The 22,005-nt window shown below is 31.9% G+C and overlaps 2 protein-coding genes across 3 annotated transcripts in view; one reads left to right on the forward strand and one right to left on the reverse strand.

Moving 5' to 3' along the window:
* The window catches only part of LOC145321781 (uncharacterized), a 158,927-nt gene that overhangs the window by 14,862 nt on the left and 122,060 nt on the right, over nucleotides 1-22,005 (forward strand). The window lies entirely within an intron of this gene.
* Nucleotides 1-22,005, reverse strand: part of LOC145322133 (uncharacterized) — a 60,028-nt gene that overhangs the window by 7,427 nt on the left and 30,596 nt on the right. Inside the window, exons 25-52 of the mRNA XM_080163928.1 lie at nucleotides 21,215-21,280; nucleotides 20,703-20,781; nucleotides 19,576-19,630; nucleotides 19,097-19,157; nucleotides 18,750-18,799; nucleotides 18,080-18,149; nucleotides 17,006-17,076; nucleotides 16,300-16,368; nucleotides 15,892-15,964; nucleotides 15,313-15,412; nucleotides 14,876-14,931; nucleotides 14,270-14,387; nucleotides 13,609-13,663; nucleotides 13,072-13,174; nucleotides 12,328-12,431; nucleotides 11,801-11,864; nucleotides 10,957-10,997; nucleotides 10,542-10,578; nucleotides 10,066-10,115; nucleotides 9,781-9,863; nucleotides 9,159-9,196; nucleotides 8,912-9,070; nucleotides 6,570-6,694; nucleotides 2,498-2,543; nucleotides 2,112-2,149; nucleotides 1,906-1,972; nucleotides 1,211-1,345; nucleotides 725-893 (exon numbers count right to left, since the gene is read on the reverse strand). Of these exons, the coding sequence (XP_080020054.1) occupies nucleotides 725-893; nucleotides 1,211-1,345; nucleotides 1,906-1,972; nucleotides 2,112-2,149; nucleotides 2,498-2,543; nucleotides 6,570-6,694; nucleotides 8,912-9,070; nucleotides 9,159-9,196; nucleotides 9,781-9,863; nucleotides 10,066-10,115; nucleotides 10,542-10,578; nucleotides 10,957-10,997; nucleotides 11,801-11,864; nucleotides 12,328-12,431; nucleotides 13,072-13,174; nucleotides 13,609-13,663; nucleotides 14,270-14,387; nucleotides 14,876-14,931; nucleotides 15,313-15,412; nucleotides 15,892-15,964; nucleotides 16,300-16,368; nucleotides 17,006-17,076; nucleotides 18,080-18,149; nucleotides 18,750-18,799; nucleotides 19,097-19,157; nucleotides 19,576-19,630; nucleotides 20,703-20,781; nucleotides 21,215-21,280 (2,182 nt within the window). The remainder of the gene's footprint in view (nucleotides 1-724; nucleotides 894-1,210; nucleotides 1,346-1,905; nucleotides 1,973-2,111; nucleotides 2,150-2,497; nucleotides 2,544-6,569; nucleotides 6,695-8,911; nucleotides 9,071-9,158; nucleotides 9,197-9,780; nucleotides 9,864-10,065; nucleotides 10,116-10,541; nucleotides 10,579-10,956; nucleotides 10,998-11,800; nucleotides 11,865-12,327; nucleotides 12,432-13,071; nucleotides 13,175-13,608; nucleotides 13,664-14,269; nucleotides 14,388-14,875; nucleotides 14,932-15,312; nucleotides 15,413-15,891; nucleotides 15,965-16,299; nucleotides 16,369-17,005; nucleotides 17,077-18,079; nucleotides 18,150-18,749; nucleotides 18,800-19,096; nucleotides 19,158-19,575; nucleotides 19,631-20,702; nucleotides 20,782-21,214; nucleotides 21,281-22,005) is intronic.

Below are 22,005 nucleotides of genomic sequence, written 5' to 3' on the forward strand. Positions count from 1 at the left end.
ATATATACCTTTAGAATCAGAAAAATATTACGAATCCATTGTAAGCAAAATTGAAAAAAAAAGTTTACAATATAGTATATAAACTACAATAAAAGGAATTATATGAAAATATCATATTATATTGTACAGGCAACGTCTTAATTCTTGAATTGAGTATAAAAATGGGAAGGGGGTAAAGAGGGGGTAAAGAGGGGGTAAAAAAGGGAAGACGATAGTGTTGCCTGAACAAAAAATATAATTGGCCATTTGTTTATTTTTTTTATTTTTTTACTTTTTTCCAATTTTGCTTACAATGGATTCGTAATATTTTTCTGATTCTAAAGGTATATATGAACCCATGTTTTTTATGTCTGTTTGAGAAAATATTTAGGTCTAAAGTTTTTATTAAACCGAGGCTAAAAAAATAGATTTTTTCAATAATTACTCAACAGAATTTTAAAAGTAAGGTGTCAAATTAAAGATCTTACTATTTTTGTTCTTACTGGCCATTTTCTTCTTTTATTTTGTTACGTTTTAGTACCTTAAAACCGACTTAATTATTTTTTTAAAAAACTTAAATTACTTAAAAAATAAGAGGTCTACAAAAAAACCGATTGCATATCTGAATTCTATGAAAAATTTTACATCTACTACTTACTAAAAGAACCGGCTAGCTATAAAAAAAAAAGTTGATACACCTTCTTTTAGATATTTAACCTACATATAGTAGGAGAAAACTATTGACCTGATTCAGTTTCCTCCTGGATGGGAGAATTAATCTCATGTAGTGAGGACTCGGGATATTCATAATTATAGAATGCTGCTGGATCCAGATTTAACTCTGACTGCGGCGGATGCTGGTAGCCGCCGAAATGACGCGGCGGCGGCTGATGGTGGTAATAGCTATGGCCATCCTTTTAGGTTTTATAAGTCATAATAAATTGAATATAATACAGAAGGACAACTAATATTGATCTCTTAAAATGGAGGTTTTCCCTTAAAGTACAAAGTCAAGCAAAGAAACCCCCTTTTAAAAAAGTCTATATAAGTAAGATGGATATTTTGTAATTTTTTTTTACTTTTAGTCAGGTCAAGTTAGGTTTTATTAGAGAATGGGAAGTCCTGCAATATTAGGGCCCACCGCAGGGTTCATGCACATTAAAAAAAATTGGTCTTTTTAGTTTTTACATTGTAAAGGTTATATAGAAAATAATATTTGTATGACCCATGCCTGATAATTATTGTAATGCTGCGGCCCAAAGCTGCCAGTGCTTATTTTATGTTGATGGTGTCCTGTGGCCGCCTGTTGGTTGTTGGACGAGGAAGCTTTGCTGAACCGCCGGCTTGGGGCTCCTTCCTGACGCTCCTATAACAAATTCAAATTGAAATCACAGTTAGGACTTCTAGAAAAAGGTCGTGTAACTAAAGAGTTAATTGTCTGCTGGGTATTACTTGATCAAAATAAAACTTGACCTCGCCTTCACGAGGTAATCTATAATACAAAGTGGAATGATGTCTGTCTGTCCGTCTGTCTTTCATCTGTCTGTCCGTCTATCTATCCGTCTGTCCGTCCGTCCGCCTGATCCTTAAGATCTCGGTAACCACTAAACAGATCGGATTCTACTCTGCAGGGAATATACCTACTGGTCCTGTGGTGGTTTCAGGTTATTTCCTTGGGGGGTTGGAAACCACCAACCTCTCAAAAAAAAACAAAGAAATCCCCCTAAATTTTTTTAAAAATCAGTTTGAAATTAGTGGTTGCAACTCCAATTTTTTTTAATTACCTCTCGGGGCAAAACCCCTAGAAGCTAGGGGTGAAGCCGCTAGTATGTTATACAGAAATAGGAGAAAATCTACTATTAAAATACGACGAAACGCCCCTTAAGAGTTTAGTCAATAGTTTATTTTACAGTAAAATTGACTCACCTCACGCGTAAAGTTAGCTGGGTTCCTATAATCGTATTCATTCTGGTTATTTAAACTCGCAGGTTCCCTAAAAGCAAATAGTTGAACATGGAATATACATATACATGAAAATTGTCTAGAATACGATGCAAAACATGTTTTATAAATGTGTAATAAAAGGAAATTTTTCTGTTATATATTTTGTACATAAATAAACCTTTACTTACTGAAAATTCTGTCTATATTGCTCGAAGCTTTGCTCAGTCTAAAATATAAAAAAGATACAATTTATAAAAATTGATCATGATCTAAAATTAATAAAAATCTTAAAATGAAACAACGAATTATTACATTTCATATGTTTAAAGCCAATGATTGTAGATGTATTTTTGTGCTTTAGTAATAAATTTAAACCATAATTCTTTCTGACCTATAACAGAAGATACAGTGGTGCCCTTAACCCTGGTCTACCCAGTACCCAATATAACCTAAACTAACCTGACCTAAAGTAATAAACAATTTTTAAAAACTTCCCCTTCCCCTAATTTGAAAATAAAAGGGTTTTCTGTGCTTAACAATCAATTTTAGGGAAACTGCAAAAAAAATAATAAACCTGATATTGTTGATGATATGGAGGAAAACCAGTTACACCTTGCTCTCTGAAAAATATGATATATCCACTGAAGACGAAGAAAGTCTCTCAAAATAAATTCTGACGTCATAAAAATGAGGGATGAGGAGAGGAGGAGTTGGAAAGAAAACCCCTAAATTAGAGATGGATAAACCCTAGTTTTTATGACGTAACATGCTGATTTTTTAAGGGACTTTCTTAGTCTTCATATCCTATCATTTAAAGTAGTAAGGTTTTTTGTATAAAGATTAAGATTTCAAAAGCTGCAGAACTGATTGAGTTCTCCTTTTAAGGGAAGATTCAAATAGGTTCCGGAACCCGGTATTAGTGTCTTAGAAATTATCTTAGTGACGTAAAAAAAATAGGATGTGTCGATACTACTAGAATTTTTAAGAATTGTTAATAAAGGCCTGAAATCAAGATTTTTTGTGCTTTTAAAAAATATTAAAAATATTTCTAAAAATTCTACATTATTTTTGCTCACTTTTAAAAAACAAAATCAACTTTTTTTTATTTTTTTTTATAAAATTATCTTTCAAAATTGAAATAAGATCTATCAGCTAATATTGTACTTCTTACATAACTCAAGAGTTGACTTACAATGTGTAAATATTTTATAGATTATTTAGCAAAATAATAAAAAACCTATATGTAATTTCGTGATTAATAATTGGCTTAATCTTACATTAAACATTGAATGATTTTAAATAATTTTCAAATATTTGCTTTTATAATTATACTTATTGTATAAACCCCTAATAAGTTAGCGCAAAATACTATATATTTTATCACATATGAGCTATTTTTTAAGCCAGCTTTTTAGTCAAAGTTTCAAACCAATAACAATTAAATCAAAAGATATTAGGTTAAAACTATATATAAACGAGAGTAAAGAAATAAGATATTGCTATCAACAACAACAAAAAAGGGTTTTGTCTAGTTTTTGGTAAAAATAACGCATATTTATCATTTTAAATTAAAGCTATCTTTTCAAGATTACATCTATAAATTCGTCTGTATTTTATAACTTATACCTGTTACCATGAAAAATCAATTGATTTTCCATAATAATTTTATTTCTATATTAAATTTAGAGACAGCTAATTTTTCTATAAATATAATGAGATGTTTATCAGAAATTTTTAATTAAGCATAATAACGTATATATAAAAAAGACAATTACAAATAAAAACAAAACAATCAATTATTAGATTATTTATATCTATAAATTTAACGGAATTTGAACGTAATTGTTAAAAAAGCTAGCTTAAACAGTTTTGCCATTAAAAAATAACCTTCTTTATGAATGGTACATTCTAACAAGGGTAATGATATCCACTAGAGCAACATATTTAACAAATATGTCTTTAAATAATCAGTCTATTTAACAAATATCTTTTTAAAATGCATAAGTTATATTACCTTTCACAAGATTGTTTAGTCCTTTGACACTGTACATAATTATTATTTGATTGATCTATCCTTAATTTTTATTCATATTCAATTTTATTGTTTGTATATAATATTTAATACCTGTATTATAATACGGTTATTATTTTTTTTTGCTATGTTTTTATAAAATAAATATCTAAGCAAATGTTACCAATTCTTATAATTATCTGGAATTGAAAAGAATTACTTTCATTCGGTTGCTAAAAAGAGGAGAAAAAGAAATGTATTGAGTCAGATAGTAGCCTTAACCTGTACAGCTTTACATTTATTTCATAGATAAATTGAAATTAGATAAAATTATTAATTGATTTTAGATTATTAAACAAGACATGTTAGAATTATCCTATCAATTTCAAACTCTTCATGATTCCCATGACAGTTAGGTATAATTTAGAAAGCAACTCTATCATTGTTAACAGAAAGTCAGTACGTCCATTTAAAACATGCTTTGTGTGTTTTTTTGGCTGCTATTGAAGAAAGACAACTGAAATTTTTAGTGAAAATGTCTTTTAAGGGGTGTTTTAATGTATTTCTTTTACAGTAGCTTTTGATGGATTATTTTAGGTTAGGTTAGGTGATTGCCCTGCAGGGTTAGGAAAATGGCCCTGCATGGATAGAGCCCCCCCCCCCCCCCCGCAGTGGCTAGAAATAGGATAAAATCTACTGTGAAAATACCAAGAAACGTCCCTTAAGAGGCATTGTCATGAAAGGGACTATACCCAAGATATATGTGCATCTACTTAACGACTTCCAAAATTTGAGGGTGCCCTCAAGTAATCACCCCTTCCCCCCCCCCCTGCATCTACTCTATACATTATTTTGTCTGTCTGACTGTCGGTCATGCTTAAAAAACCTTATTGTTGGAGAAATGTTATTTTCACGACTGCTTTTTTAGATAGCCAGCTGTAAGTTTTAGTCAAGATACCTTATATTTATACAGATCTGCTCCATATATTTATTGTCTGTCTGTCTGACAGATATACTTAAAAGGACAATTTAGTTTTAAAAGAAAAAAATTTAAAAAATGTTGGTGGTTTTTTTTCTAAGCGCGTGAGGGTGCAGGTACCCTATCCTAAAATAGTTATAAATCTTCCCATGACCTATGACCTATGTCCCTGCAAAGGAGAAGCATATTAGTTAGGAAGATCCTTCCATATAAATAGACACACACACACAAACATTCTTTTACTTTGATATAAGGATTAGCATTTTGTTACTGTATCCTATTACTAGCGGCTACGCCTTAGAGGCCTCTTGGGGCACTTGAGGAGGAGAGAGTCCAATTTAATAAACCAATTTATTTTTCTAGATTTTAAAAGAAAAAGACAAACAAACAAACAAAGAGACAGACAAACAGACATCCTGTTACTTTATTATATCCTATTATATAAATTAGTAAGCTAAGCTTTTTTTGACTGTAGCAACGGATCTTGTTAACCGCTGAACCTAAAGGGTTCTTCTTTACAGTGAAGCTTATTATAGGTATAGAGAAGTTTATAACTATTTAGGAAGAGGGCTCTCCACTCTCCAAAAAAAATAACACCTAGAAAAAAAGTACCATCTCCGCAATTTTACTTCTTTGTTTTAAAACTTAAATTGAAAATTGGAAGAATGAACTTTCCCCCTTACCACCCTAAAAGCTTCTAGTGATGTTACTGCTAGTGATAATATATTATAGTTTTTATCAACATAATATGCGGATTTTAAGAAAAATTTAATCAAATATGCAGACTTTTTTCAACCTTTTTTTGACAACATTTATTAGACATATTAGAATTATACTATTGATTTCAAATTTTGCACGGAAGTATGTCCTTTTACTGTATGCTATATTTACGCAATTTTGCAACAAATTTATGTGCTATTTCATTTAGACTTCAAAATTAATATTCTGCTTATTAAGTTCTGACACTCTAGCTATTGTGCGTTTGTTCTACCTTCTGATTTTTGTGCTTCGTTTTTATGGATGTTGTCATCCTTGTCTAGAAAATACAAATTAATTAATCTATGGTAGAAAGTACAGAGAGTATAAATTATTTCCTACATTTTCTTTATCAATTATCAATTATCAATCACCTCTATTATCCATCTCTTTTTTAGGGGTTACCTTTCCCACCTCCCCTCTAATCCCTCGTTTTTAGTTACGTCACTAAGATGATTTCTAAGACACTAATACCGGGTTCTAGGTTCCGGGATGATTTAAGGCTCTTTTAATATTAGATTAAAGTAGGATTTTCGCTATTTGCAGAAAACGTCTCTAGGTGATTGGTTGGTTTATTAAGTTTAGTGATAAATTGATGTACATCACATTCACCAACGATTATACACAAAAATACCCCTTCTACAGTCTACAGCTTACAATTAGTGGTTTAAACGTTTGGACATCCAACTTAAAGTTCCAACCAATCAAAATTCATTAAAGTCCCCAAAGTTGTTGAACCAACAAATAAGAAAACGTTATTATAAAACTCTGTGGACTAGTGTAATAAACAGCCATTGTCCCCTCCCTACCTGATAATAGAAACTCACACTATTAAATGGGACTTTATTCTGTCGTCGGCATAAACCTATGAAATATGATAAACACATTGAAGATTTTTACCTAAACTGTTGGAACGAGGGCCTTTGTGGATACTGCTGTTGATTTTGTTGTTGATACTCTAGCTGTTGTCGTTGTGGATACTCCTCTCCTTGTTGACCATCACTGTAATCTGTTCGTGACGATTTCTACAAATAGAATATCATCTATAATACAAAGTAGAACGATGTCTGTCTGTTTGTCTGTCTGTTTGTCTGTCTGTTTGTCTGTCTGTTTGTCTGTTTGTCTGTCTGTTTGTCTGTCTGTCTGTCTGTTTGTCTGTCTGTTTGTCTGTCTGTTTGTCTGTCTGTTTGTCTGTCTGTTTGTCTGTCTGTTTGTAGCGAAGGATCTCGCTAACCGCTGAACCGATCGGGTTCTCCTTTACAGGATAGCTTCTCATAGGTCCCGGGAAGGTTTATAACTTATAACCCCCCCCCCCAAAAAAAACTAAAATTAAAATAGTGGTGTCGACTTCCCCCCCCCCCCAAAAAAAAATCCCCCCCCCCAATTTTTAAAATTTTTTTATTAAAATCTAAAACACGAAAAAATTTTTTTATCAAACCTCTTGGGGCAAAGCCGCTAGTCCTTATACTAAAGTAACAGGATGTCTGTGTGTGTATCTGTGTGTGTGTGTCTGTACCGAAGGATCTCGCTAACCGCTGAACCGATCGGGTTCTCCTTAACAGGGTAGCTTCTCATAAGTCCTATTTTGGGGGAGGGTACCACCACCCTCCCAAGAGAAATGACAAAAAAATCAAAATTTTCAAAATTTAGGGGAGACTTCAACGTCAAATAAGGTGGTATTGTGGTATCCGCCGAGGATAAATGGCAGACACCGGAGTTCAATTAGATTACGGCAGTGTGACAGACGTGGACACCTTACTATAGAGAAGCTACGCTTCTCTAGCATTCACTAGATAATAATCAACATCTATTTCAGTTGTCACTTTATTGAAGGTTTAAAGGATACTAAAGCTATATACAACAAACAATAACTACATGGATAGGAATAAATAATCATAACATAAAAGCATTATAATACATATACAATAGTCAGTTTGGGCAATCATGATCCCCCATCCCTGGAAAGGGTGGGGGAATTAAGAATACAGTTAACCATAATATAAATACATATGGATTAGGAATAAAGATAGTTAAAGATAAATCATACAGTAAAACATAGATAATTGCAATGGTTAGGTAGATGGCTATCCCTGTCTGGGGCAGGCAGGATAGCCCATGGAGCAGCACAATAGGTAGATAAGCATAGAGGGGTTGAGTGGTAGGTCTGGGTACTAAAGAGGGAAGGTTTGATGATTACTTGTGACAACAACAGTCTGTGTGGGGGTGATTCTATCAGGTGAGGGCAGGTTTAGATCCTTTATCCTCAGGGTTGAGGTGGTGCTGATAACTTGGTGGTTGAAGGGGAAGGTTCCGGTGCTTAAGATGGGAGAGGGAGGGGTAACACCCCTCCCTCCATTTGCAGGACAACTGAGAGATGAAATCAGTACCGTTATCTGACATATTTCCAGGTGGCTTTACAATTGTAGAATAACAGGATTTAGCTAGGTGCGTAGCATCACTATAATGTCTTGGTTTCTGCATGGTCCAGAGCTGCCGCATACCACAGTATCGTACATAAAAAAATTAACTTTAACAAACAAAAACATTTAAAGTGCCACTAGAGGCCTCTAGGGGCGTAGCCGCTAGTATTATATAAAGTACTAAGGTTTTTTGTCTGAAACCTAATATTTCAATAACTACTAAACTGATTGAGTTTCTTTTATATGGAAGCTTTGCATAGTTCACGAGATGGTTTAAAGCTATTTTTCTGTCCCTTATCTACTTTTGTGATTACAAAGCCCCCTAGATACTTGGGGCGCAGCCGCTAGTGATTAAAACAGCACGCTGAATATGTGTAACTTTACAAAGTGTCTCAAAAATAAGCAATGTTATAAAATAAGGGATTATCCATTTTTTAGCGGTTTTCTTTCCCACTTCTCCTCTAATATCCTTTTTAATGGAAATAAAAATTTATAATTGCATATTCAGATACACTAATGTACTTAATAATGGTTTTAACATCATTTTAGAAAAAAATCAAACAACTAACAAGGAGCTTACTATATATACTTCTATTGAATGGTGGTAATACCTTTCCCAAAAATGTTATAAACCTTCCCAGGATCTATGAGAAGCTACAATGTAAAAGAGGATCATATCGGTTCATCGGTTAGAGATATCCTTCAAACAAATAGAGATTTTGTTACATTTTTATATTAGGATTAAAAAATTAGACATTACAAAACTATAATACAATTTAATCTATTATTATCAATCAATAATGTGCTTAAAAATTATCAAACCTGAAACTGAGAATCATATCCTAGATGTTGGAGGGCCTGACTGACAAAGCCAATGGAAGGTCGGCCAAATCCACCAGAGAAATCCCCCATTCGTCCATCACCTTGCTGGTTATATCTAGCACTAGCTGGCTCAAATCTATCCCCATAGGCAGGATTTGACTACAAATATTTTGGCATCTTTAAGAAGAACAAATAAAAAGATTTGATAATAAATGAGTTAATCATTAATTAAAAAAGATCAATTTACCTGGTCTGTTAAGTATCTTTTCAATATAACTTCTTTTCCTAAAAAAATAGATATTGAATAAGTTTACTTATGAAAATAGAATTATAAAACTAGCAGATTACATTCCTTTTGTTTATATAAAAATTTTCAAAATATTTAATGTGCCAATTTACATTATTATAATTTTCAATAATATTGTTATCATTTTTAAATCATTTCTGTTATTAGGTCTTTTGTGTTTAAGTTATTTGTTAATTGGTCTTTTGTGTTTAGGTCTTTTGTTATTAGGTCTTAATTTGTTATTAAGTCTTAATTTGTTATAAGGTCTTAATTTGTTCTTTGGTCTTTTGCCTTTAGGTCTTTTGTCTTATATATAAAGCTTTACAAAATGTCTAAAAAAATCAGCCATGTAACGTCATAAAAATGAGGGATGAGAGGAGAAGTGGGAAAGAAAGCCCCTAAAAATAGATGGATAATCATTCATTTTTAGGACGTCACATGGCTGATTTTTTTAGACACTTTGTAAATCTTCTTATACCTTTAGCTCTTTTTTCCCAACGCTATATATAATGACCTTTTGTATTATTCCTTCCAACTCTTTAGTATGACGCGAATCCGGTCAATCTTAATATGTAAGACTTACCGTCGGGTCCAATTGTAGTATAGAGCTCAGGCTGGTTTTTATCTTGAAGGTAAACATCTGATTTACTTCGGGGCTGGTTCCATCTGCAAAAATATTATTTTAAAAAGGAAGCTTCTCTATAGTTAGGGTCTGTTCGTCCGTTTAATAGTTTAATCGATATGATTTTTGTATGTTACAATTATCCTATTTATATTGTTTTTGGACAACAAGTTAAAATGAGGCATCTATATAATCAAGTCCTTAAACAGAGTCTGAACTAATTTGATTTAACAAATTACAATTTACCTTTGTCGTTGATTCTTCTCTTGTGGAAAATTTTGATAAGCTCCGTTTGACTAAAATAATTAAATCTTTGTAAAGGAAATAATAGTAGGTATATGCATATTTATTTAAAAATTCAATTTTAAACTGTAAAGCACAAAAGTTGTGAAAATTGGACCAAAAAACAACAGATATGTATATGAAAAAGTAAAATAAAGCTAATTGTTATTTCATATATAGACATAAAAATCTCTTGGAAAAGAAGAAAAAAAACCAGTGTGACTGTCATAGATGTTTTATCCTCAAATATAATATATATTGGATAGGTGCCGAGAAAATCACGTTTCCCCAAAGATGTTTCAGACAGACGGATATTTCGAATGATAGAGTAGCATCGTTACTAAGTTTATATACGAGACAAGGGATATTTCAGGTTATTCTAGGAAAAAAATAATATGCATTCTTTTATTTAAAAGATTCTTAGTTAAAAAAGTTTTTACCTTATCATAATTTGTGATATTGTCATCATCCTCAATTCTAAATTAAAATAATTTCAGAGGTTTCGTGTTTTTTCCTTTACTTTAGGCGTCCGAGTACTTTAAAACCAAATAAAAAATAGGAAAGAACAAAAAAGGCAAACTGTCAATTTTTAAATCTTCTGCAAGCCATCTCCAAATAAATAACATTTTAGTTTTTAATAAGCACAAGTAAATACTATCTTTATTTTGGATTTTAAAGAATATAATCACTAAACCTTTACAAAAATATTTATATATTCACGAAACCTTGTGTTGAAAAAGTTGATGAACACAAAAACACTGATTCATCGGAGACCATAGTTTTTAAATTCCCTTGGGGCCATACAAATCATCAGCTTAACAAATTTAGCTGTTAAAAAAGGTAAAAAAAACTTACTGATCAACTTGAATATCTGTAGAATTTTGACTGCTTGTTCTCTACAAAAGTAAAAAAGTTCATTGTTTGGTAAATTTGATTAAATTTGTGGGCATGCAAAAAGTTGTCACAATGACTAAGACAAACTCAATAAAACAGCTAAAATCACATATCAATTTAATGGTATATATATTAGGGTGGGTCGATTTTGGACATTTTTTTTCTGAGGCCAAAGCGGGGATCTGCACTCAATTTATATAGATATAATACACCTCTGGATGATTTAAAATTTATCCTAAGTCTTAAAACCGCTGACGACCAGACATTCAATTGTATAGCTATTTGTAAATGGGAGTAAAAAATTTATTGAATCAGAACTATGGCTTCATGGTGCTCCCTGGAAATGCCTTGAGGAGCTGAGTCAGGAACTTTTGTCCGTTTCAAAAAATCTCGTTCCTAGCCTGAGAAAATTTAAAAAGCCTCTACAAATTGGACAATTCTCAATAAACCTAAAAAATTTTTGTTTTTTTAGTGATTTCTAAGGCTAGGAACGCGATATTTTGAAACGGACAAAAGTTCCTGATTCAGCTCCTCAAGGCCTTCCCAGGGAGCACCATGAAGCCATAGTTCTGATTCAAAAAATTTTTTGAATGTCGTCTTTGCATACTAATAAGTAATGAATTATATTTTTAAGTGGTCGTGTTCTAAAACTCAATTTTTTAAAATTCTTTTTCGGTCAGAAATGTTTTTAAGGTTAATTTTATCTGTTGCATATCCCCGCTTTGTCTAATTCCGATATGAACCCACCCTAATATATATATGAACCAAAAAGATTATTCTAAGCATTTTTCTAAAAATTGTTTACCTCCTCAGGTTTTAATAACTGAAATATTTTGCTGTCTTCCTTAGGAATTCTTTTCTGTCCAAATCTAAAGCAATTATTAGAGTTATAATATTAAGGATCTCTATATTAAGCATGACTTGGCAGCCGTGCATCAGCTTCGACTAAGACTCAAATCTATATAAACCCATTTGGATGCTTTGAAAAATGTTTTTGGATATAGGGATTGTCATATTTGGGTCAAGTTTAGACTTATAGCTAATTCTAAAATTAAGGTTGATTTCCTAATAATGCGCGGCTGCCAAACCCTGGCTAAAAAGGCACTATAATATAATATATGCTTGCATCCTTTTTTTATCCATGAAAGAATGTTTTGAATTGCCGTAAATACTTTATTTTAAAACCTTTGATTAAAAGTCCCAAAGATAAACATGCTAAACTAATATTTTTTTTATCTTCACGCACTTAACTTTTTTACTTTTTTAGTTTGACAATTTATAAAAAAAGACTTTGTCCCAAATTGACTTTTACAAGGCTTTTGAAAAACTTACCTTTTCTGAAGATAAGTGTTATTAGGGCTTGATACTTGCGAGGAAGCTTCACTTGAGTTTGATGATACATTTGTTAATATGTAAGTATCTCCGCTCTCCTTATCCTATATACAAACAAAAATATAAAAGTAACTCTCTGAGTGGTGTATTTCTGTGTGTAGCAAAAGATATTATTATATTGGGGAATGGTACCTCCACCCTTCTAAGAGAAATCATTAAAATTTAAGCAGTCACAGATGAGCCTCTATATATTTACTCTTTATACTTGAATGATGGACGTTATTTGAAATCCTAGTTATAGGGAAGCTGCACTACTAAAGAATACCTTTTTAATGAAATATTTGTTATTTTGTGGCTAGGGAAATATCCTTTTATATATTAGCTGCGCTAATGAACACATTTAATGGTATAACCCTTCTATTAAAACAAATCTGATGAACGTAGGAACATATCCTAGTTATAGAGTTGCTGCGCTTCTAAAGAATACTGTGATTATGAAATAGTAATTTTTGGCAAATAGCCATCGATTAGTGGATCGGCTACTATTTCACTAATGAATGAACGGACATGTCCTAGATATGGAGTAGCTGCGCTACTAAAGAATACCTTAATACCTTAATAATCGTTGTTTTGTGGATATCCATCATCTGTAGAAGAACTGCTATTACTTCACTGATAAAACATGATGGATGGACGTAGGGACATATCCTAGTTATAGAGTAGCTGCGCTACTAAAATATATACCTTTATAATGAAATAATCATTATTTTGCGGATAGCCATCATCAGTAGAAGAACTGCTATACCTTCGCTCTCTCGACCTTCTTTCAACATAAATTGCATCCGTCCTATCAAAAAAATACATTTTATAATTTATCATCTTTTTAGTTTAGCATTGAGCACCTTAGGGAAATATATATATTACTAGCGGATTCGCCCCTAGCCTCTAGGGGCTTTGTCCCAATAGGTAATTATTTTTTTTGTTTTTTTGGGGGGTTGGGGTGTCCCACGCCCCAAGAAAACAGCTTAAAACCACCAAAGGACAAGTAGATATATTCCCAAAATATTAGAATCCAATCGGTTCAGTGGTTACTGAGATCTTAAGGGACAGACGGACGGACGGACAGATGGACAAACATCAAGCTACTTTGTATTACAGATAACAGTTCAGCTGGATGTCTAAAGTTGTTCCTATTTAGGACTGCCTGGTCCTTCAACTTTCCCCTCCACCTCTAACAGTTAAATCCTGTTTATCAGATTCTATTTGATTTAATAATATTACCTGGCTGAGTTTGCCGCCTTATTTTCCTTAACCAGTCTAGGTCCAGGTCTTCCATCTAATAAAATCTCAAGTTAATTTAAAGAAAAAATCAGGTAGATTTTATTGGTATATTCCCTTTCGTGGCAACGCCCCTTTAGAGGCGATTCGTCGTATTTCAAAATGGCTTTTTATAGGTTATTTTAGGTTAGGTTAGGTTATATTGGGTTAGGTGATTGCCCCGCAGAGTAAGGCAATTGGCCCAGCAGGGTTAGAGCCCACAGTAGTGGATATGAATAGGAGAAAAGCTACTGTGAAAATACGAAGAAACGCCTCTTAAGGGGCGATGCCACGAAAGGAACTATACCTACCCGATTTTAAAATGTTAATATATGTTATAAATGTCTCATGGTAGGGGATTTATTACCAAAAATTGGCACCTTAGAAAATACCTTTAGTATAAGTAAGGTAACAGGATATGTAACTACAATGATAATAAACAAAATTACTCATTATGTAGATTAAAAATAATTGGCTGAAAAGTTTGTTGCACTACATATTTGGAAATAACCAATTAAAATTCAAAAAGTACCGAAAGTTTTGAGCAAATAAATAAAGTAGTATGTCAATAAACTTTGGGTACCAGAGAAATTTACAGTCCAATGTTCCGTCCCTCCTGCAGTACCTGTTTGAACTGAGGGTGGTGTGGGTGGATGTTGTGTCAACATCTGATTTGATTTCAGGACCTCTATAAACTTGGCATGGGTTACCTCTTCTCCCCTCTGGTTCTTTACAGATAAAATCTAAAATATTAATAGTAATATAAAAATATCCAAACCTGTAATCCAATCAATTTCAGGGATACTTTAAATAAAAAGTCTTAATTAGAGAACAAAATTAAGCATTGGACGTCCCTAGTTTAGTTTTTTGCTGTACTAAACGTCAATGTTGCATACAAGTTCTTTCATATTTTGTATTGTACTTTTGTGAAAGTTATTAATTTTAATTAAGCTTGTAAGCACAAGTTTCATAGTTTAGCTCGTTTAAAATATGTAATATTTATTTATCGCAACGTATTATAGACTAATTTACGCGGTTATTAAAATGAAAAATTTAAGATAGAATAAGTTTTGTTGGCCCCGTAGGACCAAACGACCGGTCTAGCAAAACTGATTTTATCTTATGATTTTTATTTTTAAATACATGGAAAAATTATCTGTAATACGATGCTAAACATCATTTTTTCAGTGGATTTTAATCGGTTTCGAAGCCATACTGGAAAATAGTTTACCTTGTCATCATCGCTGTTTGAAGGGCCAATCTTATTGCTCTTGAATCCAAGACAACCTACAAATTATTATTGTAAACGCAGAAGGAAATAAAGTTTGAATATTTTATTCCAGTAGAGTTAGACCCCTTGAATGGGTCATAATTTCACCCTAAGGACTGACCAAAAGAAAGAGAAAAAGGCCATATAATAAACAAATTGGTTCATAGAAAAGTATAACAAAAAATGTTGTCATACAACTGTATATTTCTATCGACTAATATTTTCAAATTTTATTGATATCCCTTCCAACTCATAAACTTTTTACTAACCAAAATTTTAGGAAGGGTATATCCCCCATAAAACCCTTTAAAAACCCCATAGTTTAATGCCCTTGGTTTTTAAAATCATGTAAATATCTTACACATATCAAAAAGCTTGGACGACAATAATTAACATACCTGTTTTAATACAGCAAACAATGAAAAGTACTGCCAGTATAAGCAGGAAGGAGACAACAAGGATGATTAAAAAGAACTGCAGCGAAAAGGCTTCAGATCTCTGAAAATAGTTTTATAATAATTAGCTTACATGCCTTCCGTGTGTGTGTAGCCATAGTTTCTTAGTGTTTGGACCTAAGTAGTCATGGAGTAGGACGAGACACTTTTGTATGCTAGCACCAGGGCCGTAAATACTAATAATAATATCTATAAATCATGACAAAAATAATCAAAAAGTTTTTATACAGTTCTATTATTAAAAATTTTAGTCATCTAATTGTTTAGATTAATACAGTTTTTTGGATGTCTTTTAAGCTTATACTGCGATTGAGTCCTTCACTCTGAAGATGGTTTTAGGCTATTTTTCATCACCCTTACTTCTATCCAATATACAGATCCTTTATACTAATTTAACAATATAAAAGTTATAGCAATTAGTTTTAATTCCAATATTAATTAAATTCGGTGACCAATCTCTATAATAATCACTAAACTAATATTATTTATTATCATTATCAGTACAGTGTTATATGGTTATACCTGTGGTGTTAGCTCTATCTGTGGACTACTTCTTGAAGTTCTATTCACAGAACTGAATTTGTTTCCATTCAGCCTGAAATAAGTAAAAAACTAATAATTTTTATTTAGATTTATCAAGAGGACTAGGAAATTGAAATAAAATGAGTAAATTTAAGATCATGAATGGGTTTACAACAACAACATGAAAACAACAGATTTTTACAATTCAAATAGTTTTTCAATAGTTTTATCTATGAAATAATGATCATAATTTACAAATAAATTACAGGAATTATGTGATGACAAAAGTAATCTTGAAGTAATAAATTTTTTCTTTTACTTAAAAAATATATTGTTAAAACACACTATAAGAACAAATAAAACCACAGATAGATGTCCTACTACTTAAATACCTGTTACTATTTTTACCTGGCTTGAATGGCTGCAACATCCACTATGCTTGACTTGTTATGCCGTATCTCCACTATTACTTGAGTTCTAAATAAATCATTGAAAATTAATGCAGAAAGCAAAAGCTTGTAATCACACATTAATAATGCTTAGTTCTAACATTATAAATAATTTGTTAATTCTAAATGTATTACATATTTTATACTTAGCATATAAACAAAGATTATCAATTAGAAACCTATTAGTTGGAATGCTTTAATGTGTTTTAAATGTATATGTATATATGTTTTCTAATAAAATTCTTTACACTATCAATTGCTTTGATAAAGTCAAGGTGTTAACAAATATACAATTTATCCAAAAGTCACGGAACCTTCCAAATATATTGAAAAGAATATCAATAAACTTTAATTATGGAGAATTTCTCATATTTTAAATTTTTGCTTTCACTATTAATTTAACAATGATAATAGTATTTATTTCTTCATATTATAGACAGCTTTCCACGGATAATTAAACACAAAAGTTTAAGATTAAAACCAGTCTTGTTAGCCCCGAGATACCGAAGGCCCAGGATAACTAAACTGATATTATTTTTTTGAATTTTAGTCTAATAATATGTAATACGATGCTTTACATGATTTTTCAAAATGGTTAAGAACCGGTTCTAATCCAGCGGATATTAATCGGTTTCGAAGCCATACTGTAATTATTAATCTGTCACCTTTCTTCCTCTATTTGTTGCTCAGCAATTCCATCTCCCAAAAGTTTTGGTGTCCGCACTGGAAACATTTCCTTAATTTATAAAAGTGTATTTTTGATGCTTAAAAGCTCAGAAACAGCTAATTTTAAGAAATTTAGTTCACTTTAATGCATTACTCCTAACAAAAGTTTTAAGGAAAATATTAGTTCAAAACCATGTTTCATAATGTATTAATTGTTCTGTCATTGATCTTAGTAATTATTAAAGAAACTAATTGGATATTTCTATTGGCAACTTTTCCTAAATTCACGAATACGTATTTTTAATACAAATACAGTTGATAAAGATTATATAAAAGTAACATGATGTATGTCTGTCTCTCCGTATTGAAGAATATCGCTCATTGAAAATATGATATGGGTTTCTAAAGTTAAAACTTCTTAGATGCCTTTGAAGTCGTATCCGCTAGTCAGAATATATGGAAAGATAGGGGTATAGCCTGGCACGAGGAAACAAGATAATAACATGTTCTTTTGACTATAGTATAACAGAGAATAGTCAAGTCATTTGGCGTATGGTTGGCCAGCAATAGTGAACGCCAACACCGAGGTCACGCTCCAGCCTAAAGGGTTACGTCTGTACCTGGCCATACGCGCAGTACACCTGCCGCAATAAAGAATTATTAAATATAAAATTAATTATGTGTCCAATGAATTAGGATGGAAAATAAATACAATCCATCATTTAAATTATGAATTTTAAAAATTGTAAATAACATGTCTATAGTAACTCGATTGGCGGAGTGTCCAAAGATAGTTGTATGATCTTATTGTTAATAAATGATTTGATTTGATTTGATTTGATATTGATAGTTAAATAATAATTGACAGCTAATTTACTTTTTAGGGAAAACAATAGATTAAAATCTAACCTATCTAAATTGATTGATAATACATATATTAAACATAATAAAATTATAGTCAATTAATATCATATTCACAGACTAAAAACTATTATTTTCAAATAGAAGTAAAGATGCTCTTTAAATAAGGTATTCCTTTCTCCTATTAAAAGAGCTGGATTGTCCTTGTTTACCTTAATTCTAGCTCTGCCACCGACTATTGTAGAAATCAGGTTCTCAATCTCAGTGCTAGATCCACGTACACTAAATATAACAAGAATGAAATAATACTTTTTATGATCAAATATCTTGAAGAATAAGTCAATGGCTGATAAATTGATGTACATCCCTAATTATGATATACAAATTACTCGTTTCTCAAATTACAATTAGTTGTGTTGAAATGTTTAGACACTTAACCAAATGAACCAACCAATCAAAATTCAATAAAAGTCCCCAAGTCAACGAACATCAAAAAGTTATCATAAAACTTTGGGGACTAGTGTAATAAACCCTCCTCCCCTCCCTCCCTGCATTATAAGTTTTAAAGTTGCAAATTCATTGTCTTCCTAATTCTTTTAATATGAAATGAAAACATTAGAAGGAAGATTAATATATCTATTCAATGATACTCTTCCTTTTATTAGATATCTACAAAATAGCTTTTAAATTTCAGTATTTTCACAGTAGCTTTTCTTCTATTTCTCTGCGGGGCCAATTGCCTAACCCTACGGGGCAATCACCTAACCAAACCTAAAATAACCTACCAAAAGTTAATTTTAAAATACGACGAATCGCCCCTTAAGGGGCGTTGATACGAAACGGACTATACCCAGTTAATCAAAATGTCAAAATGCAATGTACCTGTCGTAGTCCTGGGGGAACACAAATTGAACTATTCGAGGCAAAGAATCCTAAAACATATGTCATTGTGTTAATGCTTTGAATACTCTTATAATCGTTCGAATGTTTGTAGAGGGAGGCTGTAGCTCTTATTTTGATATTGTAAAATCACAAAACTTAAAAAATTCCTTTAAAGCATTACTGACAAAACGACGAACCAAAAATCTGAATGCTGATTGGCACAGAAACTCTTCAAAAAACTTATAAGCTACGAACGGACTGATGAATAGACAGCTAGACAACATTAATTAGGTTCGCTAGCAAAAATCTATTTTAATAAGAATCTAAAAGGAAAAATAGTTGTGTACCTGTGTATGAATATATACTGGGACCTCAGCGTGGAGGGATGGTATACCAAGATCATATGCTCTAAATACAAATATACATTAACATTTGTTATTCTAGTTGCTAGGGGAGGGCGGGGAAGGTTATAAAACCACCCAAAGATATTTAAAAAGCTTGCGTGAAATGTACATGAAGATCGGGCCAAAAAATATCAAATAGAAAACTATATAAGTATGCGCATTAATGACTTATGATTCGAACACTAGAATAATTACTTGTAAAATAGCATCGCTTTTGAAATTTCGTCATTGACATATATCAACATCGTAAGAATAAAATTCATATTAACTATAAATAAGAATAGTTTATATATTTATGCTATTAAGCCATTGACGGTTGAATTAATCATTTACCCTATTATACACAATAACTAAAACTACCAGAATTGGGAGAAAGACTTAATCATCATCAATTATCCAATCCCTTCATTACTAATATTTACCTGACAGATAAAACTTTCATTTCTTCTTCATTCTGGAAAGCTCTAGATTTTCGCCCTAAATAAATCATTCCATTTATTCTTTTTTTTGAACAAACAAATGATTGTTTTATATTTATTTGAATTACATTAAAATTTGTATACTATTATTTTCAATTGAACAAGGCTGACAAAATCCATAAAATCAACAAATAATATAAAAGGAAGAGCGAACATTAACGCTTAGTGAAGTAAAATGAAGCTCTTAATAGTGTCTATTAAAAGGTGATACTTATAAATATGACGTCATTTGGGAGTTTGCGGCCAAAAGTTTTAAATTTATCCCATTTTTTATAGGCACTACAAAGAGCTACCAGTAAAATCTTATATTTTTAAACAATTGGACTTTCATAAAGCATTAAATATTACAAAACAAATATTTTAGAATATTTTGTTTAAAGAAGAAAGTCATAAAATAGATAGAGAAGACTTCCTCCCACAAAGGACGTCCAATAGGGAGGGGGGGGGGAGGGTAAAGAGGTGATAACTCCCCCCCCCCCCCTAAAAAAATAAAAAGCTTGGACGTCCTTGCCTATAAGACCCCCCCCCCACCCTTTCCAAATGAATTTGTGGTAGGCACCCCCAAAATTTTGAATTTTAAGTTTTACCTACCCCCCCCCCCCCACCAATGAAAAAGCTTGGACGCCCTTGCCCCCCACCCATATTTTTAAAAAAATTAAACTAAGGTGCGGGGATAAGTATTTTTTTGTTCTTCATACATGCCTAACAACTGCGTGAAGCCCTAACCATGCGGGGATAACTTGTACCAAATAATGTAACGCATTATAATGTGCGGAGTTTTTAATTTTAGAGTGGCAGCGCGGATAAAAAAGATTCCAGTATGGATTCAAATCCGATTAATATCCGCTAGATTATAACCGGTATTCAGTCAAACTAAAAAATTATGAATAGCATCCTATTACAGACAATTTTCCTCGCATATTAAAATAAAAATCATAAAATTAAAACTAGTTTCGTTTTGCCTGGTCATTCGTCCTCTCGGGGCTAACAAAACTGGTTGTAGTCTTTTAAATTTTGATTTTAATATCTACGGAAAGCTGTCTATAATATGATGCAATAAATAACTAAACCTGGACCAACAGCATTTGGAAGAACAGCCGAGATGACCCCTGTATTCTCATCAATCTCAAATTCATTCTCATAATTACCCTAAAATTAAGTATTTTTACGTGGTTTTATTAATTGGACAGTAAGAGAAAAGACAAAAACCCGCGACCGTTGCTCTACAGGTAGCGTATCCGTATGTCGTCAGGCTGGATATAGGTTCGAATCTCGGCTTAACATCGCATCATAAATAAGGACTACTGCTGCTATGTCAGGTACGCGACATAAAAAGTTAGAGTACGGTTAATCACATGGCCCAAAACAGGGGAAACTCTTTACCAGTCACAGTTAGTATCTCTTATTAGTTGGATAAGTTTTATTTCAGGGGGAAAGAATAGAAAAACCTAAACCTAACACCTCCATCCTTTAAATTACCATCCTAGAAAAAAAATTCTAATTATGCGATTTATGGTATAAAATGTATAAAATCGTATTTACTTACTGAAAACTGTTTGACAAAAATAAATCATAACTCTACCTTTATAATCTCATATTTGATTTGACTGTTAGGTGTTCCATTTTTGTCAAAATCCACAGCGCTAACCTGAAAAAAAATTAGTTCATGGTTCTTGAATTTGAGGCTATCTTTAACTTACTATGTATGTCTGTTTGTCTGTTTGTATTTATGTCCTTATGTCAGTTTTTCGCGTATTTTCCATAAAGTTGTGTGTTAGCGTTTAGTCAAATGCTCTAATTAAGTCAAACTGTTCCTAATTATGAACCTTACATATACATATATTTATACCCATCTGCTTTCAGTTCATCATATATGTTTACAGTTGATCATCTACTCTATGTTCCTATCTATCTATTTTGTTACTTATGGATGTTGTTTTCCTTGTTTACAATTAGACATACTGACCAGGGAAGGGGACATTCGTCTTTTTATAGTAAAATTTCTTATTTGTTGGCGACTTTTATTAAATTTGAATTGGTTGTTTAAATTGAGTGTTCAAACGTTTCAAACACTAATTGTAATCTAGAGAAATGGTATTTTTGTGTAGCATCAATAGGGGATGTACAATAAGAGATATAAGTTTTCCGGAATTTTAATGTAGGGAGTAGATTTGAAATCTGCATCAAATTTTAAGGATTTTTTATAAAATTCGTTTTTTGTAAAATTCTTTATCTAAAAGCGAAAATACATTTTAAGTTAATTAATTTTGACCAATAGGATAGGTGGATTTTAAACTACCTGCGCTCTAATTGGTTGAATGATGTACGACATCCAATCAGAGCGCAGATTTTTTAAATCCACCAATCACAGAT

This window comes from Acartia tonsa, chromosome 6 (assembly GCF_053477335.1).
Source record: "Acartia tonsa isolate MP-2025a chromosome 6, ASM5347733v1, whole genome shotgun sequence".
Taxonomy (NCBI): domain Eukaryota; kingdom Metazoa; phylum Arthropoda; class Copepoda; order Calanoida; family Acartiidae; genus Acartia; species Acartia tonsa.